An 8,051-nucleotide genomic window follows, 5' to 3' on the forward strand; every position below is an offset into this window, starting at 1 on the left:
CACCAGCGGCGCCCGGGGCCGACCCTCGCGGTTCCAGTGTGCCGCTGGGTGCTGCCGGTGCTCGGGGTGCGGCTCTGAGCAGGGCTGGGGTGCGGTGGATGCCAGCATGCTGAGCGGTGCCGGTGCCTGCAGGTGCTGGATGAGGGGCAGCAAGCGCTGGCAGCCCGCAGCGACTACAACTTCGACCACCCCGATGCCTTTGACTTCGAGCTGCTCGTCAATGTCCTGCGCAAGCTCAAGAAGGGCAAGAGCGTGAAGGTGCCGGTGTACGACTTCACCACACACAGCCGGCGCCGCGAGTGGGTGGGTGCCAGGGGCCGGGCTGCGCCTGGCTAGCAGGGTCTCGGGAAAGGGGAACACCTCTGGGCCCTGCAGGGCCTGGAAGGCTAAAGGGAGGGGCAGCTGGGGTCATCAGGGAGGGGGACTCATTCATGGGAGGCTGTGGGGTGATGTGCAGACAGGCCGGTGCAGATATGAGGGAAGGACTCAGTGTGGAGACGTGCTGGGAGGAGGCACTGAATAGAGGCTTGGGATCTAGAGCAAAGTTCGGGGTCTGTCCTGGCCTGGAGCATCATGCACAGGGATCAACTATGGCTCCAAGGCGTTGGATGCTGCAGGATGGTTATGGGGAGCCCCAGCACAGTGGTGAGACCCCAGGGGGGTCAGTGCCCTGTCTGTGTCAGTGTTGGTGCTGCTGTGGCATGTGAGAGAAACAGGACAAACCCAGCTGCTGTCTGCCTGCAGAAAACAGTGTATGGGGCCAACGTCATCGTGTTCGAAGGGATCCTGGCCTTCGCCAACAAGGAGCTGCTCAAGGTATCGCTGCCTCAGGTGGCCGCTGGCCCAGAGGGGATGATGTGCTGCAGCAGGACGGGCACTGGCCCTGGGTGCCTCTGCAGCGCTGCAGTGGGGGCTGTGGAGGGAGAGCTCACCGCGCTTGCTGGCAGAGCGCTGCGTGTCAGAGGCCTCAGGGGAGGTGATGCTGGGTGCCCCTGCGGGGTGGTGGAGGGGAGTAATGGGTGTGATGGGAGCTGCATAGGGGGTGCTCACCCCTCCCAGTTTTCCAGCTGCTGGACATGAAAGTGTTTGTGGACACGGACTCTGACATCCGCCTGGTGCGGCGGCTGCAGCGCGACATCATGGAGCGCGGGCGCGACGTGGCGGGGGTCATCAAGCAGTACAACAAGTTTGTGAAGCCAGCCTTCGAGCAGTACATCGAGCCCACCGTGCAGGTGGCCGACATCGTAGTGCCCAGGGGTGAGGCCAGAGCTGACCCTGGTGTGGGGAGCGGGTGCTGTGGGGCAGAGGTGGCTCAGCATCCTTCCCACCTGCCTCCTCTGCCCCACCCTCAGGTGGGGAAAACTTCGTGGCACTGGACCTCATCGTGCAGCATGTGCACAGCCAGCTGGAAAAGGTGAGCTGGGGCTGAGGAGGGGAAGGGTCCTGCATGCCGAGGGCAGGATGTGGCTGCACACAGACCTGTGCTCTGGGGGCACCTGGGGGGTGTTGGCATCACCTCTCTCTTCTCAAGAGGCCCCAGCGTGGTGCTTGGGGGAGCAGGTTGGTGAAGTGGGCACTGGGGAGGAGGTGGGGAGCTGGGCTGTGGTGGTGGCTGTGCTGGCCTGTGAGTGACTGACAGGGTGTCTGTCCTTCCTGTTCCCCTGCGCTGCGCCGGTGACCTCTGCACCACCAGCGGGAGATTACAGTCAGGTACGTGGGACCCACAGCTGCAGAGGAGCCTCTTCTGGGCTGAGGGGGCTGCTGGCGCCCACTGCGTTCCGAGTCCCTGCCGGCAGAGCTTTGCTGAGGTGCCTGAGCATAGCTGCTCCTCCCCAGAGCTGCAGGGGCTGTGCTCAGCTCCTCAGGGCCTGTCTGGCTGCAGCCCTGGGCTCTGTGTGACACACCTCACACTGTGGCTGCTGCATTTGGCCAGCTGCCTGCCCCGCTCGTGTCCCTGTCTGGAGCAGGGCTCCTGTCTTGGCTGCTGAGTTACCCTGAGCTGCTCACTTCTGTGGGAGAAGTGCCCTGCATGGTCCCTGTTGCTGGCACGTCATGTCCCCTTTGGGCAGGACAGCCCTTGTCCCTTGTGGTGACAGCCTGGTCCCAGGGTGCAGGGAATGTCCTGCCCTGCAGAGCTGCAGCTCCTGGTGCTGCAGAGGCTGCAGCAGCTCTGTGTGTGGTCTGGGAGGTTCACCCCAGTGGTTTTGGGCAGCCCAGCTCTGGGGTACCAGACTTGGGGCACTCTTCAGGATCCAGGGGAAGGCCAAGCACGGTGCTGACCTTTCAAAGGGGTTTTTTGGAGCCTTCCTTTGGCAGGGCCGTGTCCCTCCAAGGGCCCAGGGCTGTGAGCGTGTGTGTGCTGCCCAGCTCTGAGCACCTTCCTTCCTGCAGGGCAGCCCTGGCCTCGGCCCACCAAGGACAGCCCCTGCCCAAGACCCTGAGTGTCCTGGAGAGCACGCCACAGGTGCGGGGCATGCACACCATCATCAGGTACATCCCTGCCCTGGCCCTGCCCTGGCCTGCTCGCTGGCAGCACACCACAAGGCCTGGCACGAGTTTCTCCCCTTTGCCCTGGGGCTGCAGTCCTGGGGGTTGGCCTGGAGCAGAATGGCTGAATGGAGCTGGCCCTGGCCCCATGGGCACGTGGTGACCAGAGCTCTGCACATCTGCTTTGGGTGATTCCTGAGCCTCAGGCAGGCTTTTCCTACAGTGGGAGGGGACTGGTTGGCTCTTTCCGCACTGGAGCACAGGTGGAGCAGCTGGTGGCATGGAGCAAGATACCCCTTGCCCCTCTCCCAGGGCACTTGGTTTAGAGCTACCTTAGAGAAGGGACCTGGGCAGCTGCTTCTGTGACTTTGCCACTCTTGGTCTTTTCTTTCCCCTCTGATGCTCCTTTTTTCCAGGTGACAGTGGCATCAGTTAGCAAAGGGTGAAGGGCTGAGGCCTTTAGGACTATGGAGAGGTTCATTGGTTTTGCAGCTGCGGAACCTGGCAGCCCCAGGTGTGTTTCTCCACAGCAGAGAGGGGATGTTGAGCTCAGTCAGGTCCTCCTGTGGCACCTGTAGGTTTGGAAGGTGTCAGCTCATGTCCTTTTGAGAGACCTGGACAGGACTGAGTGCACTTGGAGTAAGCTTGCAGAGGATACCAAGTGGGGTGGGATGTGGATCTGCGGGAGAGCAGGAAGGCTCTGTAGAGGGGTTGGGACGCTCTGGATCAATGTGCTGAGACCAGCAGTGTGAGGGTCACCAAGGCCAAGTGCCAGGCCCTGCCCTTGGGTCACAACAGCCCCATGGAGCACTCCAGGATGGGGCAGAGAGGCTGGAAAGGCCATGGGAGCGTTAGTGGACAGTGGCTCAACAGGAGCCCAGGTGGGCAAGAGGCCAGTGGCACCTGGGCGTTGCCAGCTGGGCACTGCTGGGGCACCTCCAGTCCTGGGGACAGCTCTGGGCCCCTCCTGATAAGAGAGACATTGAGGGAGCATGTCCAGGGCAGGGAATGGAGCCCCAGGAGAGGCTGAGGGAGCTGGAAAGGGGCTCAGCCTGGAGAAAAGGAGGCTCAGGGTTCTCTATATCTTCCTGACAGGAGGATGCAGCCAGGTGAGGGTCAGGCTCTGCTCCCATGGAAGAAGGGACAGGACAAGAGGAAGCTGCCTCAGGCTGCTCCAGAGGAGATTTAGGTTGGATATTGGGAGCAGTTTCTTCATGGAAAGGATTTTCCAGCCTCAGCACAGCTGCTCCAGGTGGTGATGGATTCCCCATCCCTGGTGGAATTTAGAAACCACGTGGATGTGGCACTTGAGGGTGTGGGCTGGTGGTGGCCTTGGCAGTGCTGGGGGAGCAGCTGAACTTGATCTCAAAGGGCTTTTCCAACCCAAACAATTTATGGTGTTCTGATACTCATGGCCACATCCAGGCTGGGCACCTCCTTTCCTTCTCCTGACTCCCTCCTGTGGAAGCACAGGCTCCAAGGCAGGTCCTGGCAGTAGAAGAGGTGATGTGGCACTTGAGGTGTGCCAGGCAGAGCCCTGTGCCAGTGCCCTGTCCCTCCCCCGGCCCGTGGCTCCACCTTTGTACCACAAGTGCTGGATGACCTTAATCCGTGAGGCTCAGGGCTGTGCTGGGCTGCCCTGGGCTGGCTCAGGCTTTGCTGGGTCTGCAGGGCTTTGGCACCTCTGGCCTCACGTGGCTGTGCTGATGCCATGCAGGCATGCCCAGCCCAGCCTCTCTGGGTGCCTGCATGTGCCCAGCCCAGCCTCTCTGGGTGCCTGCATGTGCCCAGCCCAGCCTCTCTGGGTGCCTGCATGTGCCCAGCCCAGCCTCTCTGGGTGCCTGCATGTGCCCAGCCCAGCCTCTCTGGCTGCTGCTTGCGCCCCCGCCCAGCCTCTCTGGGTGCCTGCATGTGCCCAGCCCAGCCTTTCTGGGTGTCTGCATGTGCCCAGCCCAGCCCAGCCTTTCTGGGTGTCTGCATGTGCCCAGCCCAGCCTCTCTGGGTGGCTGCATGTGCCCAGCCCAGCCTCTCTGGGTGCCTGCATGTGCCCAGCCCAGCCTCTCTGGGTGTCTGCATGTGCCCAGCCCAGCCTCTCTGGGTGCCTGGACGTGTCCAGCCCAGCACCACTGCAGAGCTGTGAGCCAGGGTTCTGCTCCCTCCTTGTCCTGTCTGGTGCTTCCCAGTGCAGCTCTCTGGGGTGCCAGTCCTGCATGCTGGCCAGCACCATTCCTTGGGGTTCCACACCAGAGGCTCCTCAGGCTCCACCTGTCTGTCCATCTGTCCATCTGTCTGCTGGGAGGGTGTTAGTGGCAGCATCGTGGCACATCAGGCTGGCATCTGGGGGAAACACTTTCTAGAGCAATTTTCTGCTGTTGTGGAGAGACAGAAACTGACAATGAGTCCCACACTGGAATAGCTGCACAGTTGGAGTCATGGGGCTGAGAATAGATGGAGTGTGAAGGATGCAGTGTCAGGATGAGGAGGACAGGTATCCCTTGCCAGAGGGCACATTACATGAGATACTGGGCAGGAGTTCCTCCAGGAGGATGGTGAGGGTCTGCCACAGGCTGCCCAGGTAGCTGGCTGCCCCGAGGGCAGGCTGGACAGGCTTTGGGGGAGCCTGCTCTAATAGAAGGTGCAGCTGCCCATGGCAGGGCGATGGGGCAAGGTGACCTTTAAGGTCCCTCCCAACACAAACCATTCTGGGATTCTGTAGCCCATTCATGCCCAGATTTCCTGGTGCCTGGCTCTGCCAGCTGGCTCTCAGCTGCAGACAGTGCAGTTCATGCACAGAGCTGATGCTGTGATCAGGCCCCAGGCAGATGCTCCTGGTCCCTCTGTCATCTCCTGAGCATGCTGGGGGAGGCTGAGGTTGTCAGCAGTGCCAGCTGCAGTGCTGCCATGCCCAGCTGCAGGCTCCCAGTGTGCTGCAGTGTGCTGAGGTTCATCTGCCTCCTCTATGGATAGGAGCAGTGTGTTTCCTCAGGCTTCAGCCAGGCAGCGATGCCGTGGGGTGAGGGGGCTGCCCTGGGGACAGCGATGTCCCCTTTGGCAGTGCTCTGCCAGCTCAGGGGGTGGGATGGTGGCACTGATGGGCCCTGGTCACCTGCTGCTGCGCAGCATGTGCGGGCTGCCCTCCCTGGAACAGCCTTGCACTGTCCTGCTTGTGCCCTGGGCAGGGAGAAGCTTCGTGGTTGTGTCTGCCCTGGGGTTCCCCAGGGGTTCCCCATCCCCAGAGGAACCTCTGCAGGAGCAGTGTGGGGCCTGTCCCACCCAGCCAGGGGCCAGCACAGCCGGGCTGGCTCCCACTGGGGACAGCTGGGACAGGACAGGACAGGCTGCAGGGGAGGCAGGGAGGGCTCTGCTCGGGGTCCCACTGGGGACAGCTGGGACAGGACAGGACAGGCTGCAGGGGGCTCTGGCTCGTGCTGCTCCTGGGCTGCTGTGGGTGGGTGTGTGGGTGCAGCCCACCTGGGAGTGCTTGCTGACAGCTCATGCTGGGAGCTGTAGGCAGGGTCTTCCAGACCAGAACTGGGTTTTTTTCCTTCCCTGGGGCTGCTGGCTGTGCCCAGGGGTTTGGGAATGTGTGTATGCTGTGGTCACTGCAGATGCTCAGCTGTGAGTGACCCTGGAAGGGCTGCAGGAGCACACGAGGATAGCAGTGACTGCTCGTCCTCCAAACGCCTCAGTGGGGCTGTGTGTCATCCACCGAGGTGTAAGAAATCGCAGATGATGTCTTAAAATACAGAGTAAAAATATTCAATATCCTTCTGCCTCTTCAGGAGTGTTGCCAGCTCCACTTCTTCCATCTGGGAACGGGCAGGTGTCTGTGGCACTTCTTTGTCCTCATGTTCCCCGCGAGGCTGGTGGCCAGGGTGCTCCCAGTAGGAAAAGTTAATTTACTTTCCCTCTGCTCTGGGGTTAGTGTCCTGCTTGCAGGGCTGGCTCTGCCCCTCCTGGGGGAGGGGAGAGGTTTCCTGGGCATTGCAGCCCCATGGCAGCTTTGTTCTGGTTTGTGTTTGTTTTACATCTTGGTGCCTTCAGTACATCAGAGCTGTGAAAAGGGCACACGATGGCATTTCAGAGTCATCTGGTTCTTAGCAGTGCTTTATCTCTGACTTGGGATGTAGAGGGGAGAGCTGGGGACATGTTCAACTCCTTTCTGTCACCCAGCATGCTCAGCCATGGTGCACTATGTCCCCTTCCACAGCGGGGTTCTATCCTATCCTGGCTCTGCTCCTGTTGTGCCCTGGGCTCCCCAGCACTCACCCACTGCTCCTGAGCTTGTGCTGCCCAGGACCAATGGTCCTGCCTGAGCTGTCCCTACTCCCCATTCTCTCCCTGCTCTCTCTGATGGCTCAAAGTGGTGTTGCACCTCCCTCCAGGGTAGCTAAGCCACTCTCTTGCCTCTGTAGTCCTGTCTAAGACAGAAGCTGGGGTGTCAGTGAGCCCCACAGTGCTGGTGATCACTGACTGTGTCACTCCAGGAGTGCTCTGGCTCCCACAGCCTGGGGCTGCTGTCCATGCTCGTTGGCCCCTGGAGCCCCACGTGTGGTCTGCAGGGGATGGCAGGGGCTCTGTTCCCACCTCACTTGTGTCATCCCTCCCAGGAACAAGGACACGACCAGGGACGAGTTTATCTTCTACTCCAAGCGCCTGATGCGGCTGCTGATCGAACATGCCTTGTCCTTCCTGCCCCTGAAGGTGAGTGCCCACTCCTGGGTGCAGCCCCAGCCCCAGCCCAGTTCCCCTCTGGGTGCCCCCTTGATGGGGGTCTGGCTGCCCCCCACTCTGTGCTCCCCTCCCTGCAGTCGGTCACGGTGGAGACGCCCCAGGGCACCACGTACGAGGGGAAGCGGTTCCACAGGCAGCGGGTGAGACGCGACCCCGGCTCCTGCTCCCCGGGAGAGCACAGCTCCTGGCTCAGCATGCGCCAGGAGCACCCAGCACGTGTCCCTGCCCCTTTCCCAGATCACGGGCGTGTCCATCCTGCGGGCAGGTGAGACCATGGAGCAGGCCCTGACCGCCGTCTGCAAGGACATCCGCCTGGGCAAGATCCTCATCCAGACCAACCTGGACACGGGGGAGCCCGAGGTGAGTCCTGCTGCAGCCTGGCACACACAGCCGAGCACTGCAGGCACGTCACCAACCCTTCCCTCCCTCGCCAGCTGCACTACCTGCGCCTGCCCAAGGAGATCAGCGAGGACTACGTGATCCTCATGGACAGCACGGTGTCCACGGGGGCCGCGGCCATGATGGCCGTGCGCGTGCTGCTGGTGAGGCCGGGCCCGGGCTGGGGCAGGGATCCTCTGCGCCCGCCGGGCTCTCACAGCTCCCTGTGCCGCAGGACCACGACGTGCAGGAGGACAGGATCTTCCTGCTGTCGCTGCTGATGGCAGAGATGGGGGTGCACTCAGTGGCCTACGCCTTTCCCCGCGTCCACATCATCACCACTGCCGTGGACAAGCGGGTCAACGAGGAGTTCCACATCATCCCGGGCATCGGTGAGGAGGCCAGGGTGTGCTGTACCTCTGGCTGTGGCCAGCAGCCCTGGGGGCAGCCTT

The 8,051-nt window shown here is 61.9% G+C and overlaps 1 protein-coding gene across 1 annotated transcript in view; it reads left to right on the plus strand.

Annotated features, from left to right (window-relative positions):
* LOC102044665 (uridine-cytidine kinase-like 1) overlaps positions 1-8,051 on the plus strand; it is a 15,120-nt gene that overhangs the window by 3,993 nt on the left and 3,076 nt on the right. Inside the window, exons 2-12 of the mRNA XM_014311138.1 lie at positions 133-303; positions 745-816; positions 1,068-1,257; positions 1,353-1,414; positions 1,694-1,710; positions 2,392-2,490; positions 7,098-7,191; positions 7,299-7,361; positions 7,459-7,581; positions 7,656-7,763; positions 7,835-8,005. Of these exons, the coding sequence (XP_014166613.1) occupies positions 133-303; positions 745-816; positions 1,068-1,257; positions 1,353-1,414; positions 1,694-1,710; positions 2,392-2,490; positions 7,098-7,191; positions 7,299-7,361; positions 7,459-7,581; positions 7,656-7,763; positions 7,835-8,005 (1,170 nt within the window). The remainder of the gene's footprint in view (positions 1-132; positions 304-744; positions 817-1,067; positions 1,258-1,352; positions 1,415-1,693; positions 1,711-2,391; positions 2,491-7,097; positions 7,192-7,298; positions 7,362-7,458; positions 7,582-7,655; positions 7,764-7,834; positions 8,006-8,051) is intronic.

Source organism: Geospiza fortis, unplaced genomic scaffold (assembly GCF_000277835.1).
Source record: "Geospiza fortis unplaced genomic scaffold, GeoFor_1.0 scaffold1103, whole genome shotgun sequence".
NCBI lineage: Eukaryota > Metazoa > Chordata > Aves > Passeriformes > Thraupidae > Geospiza > Geospiza fortis.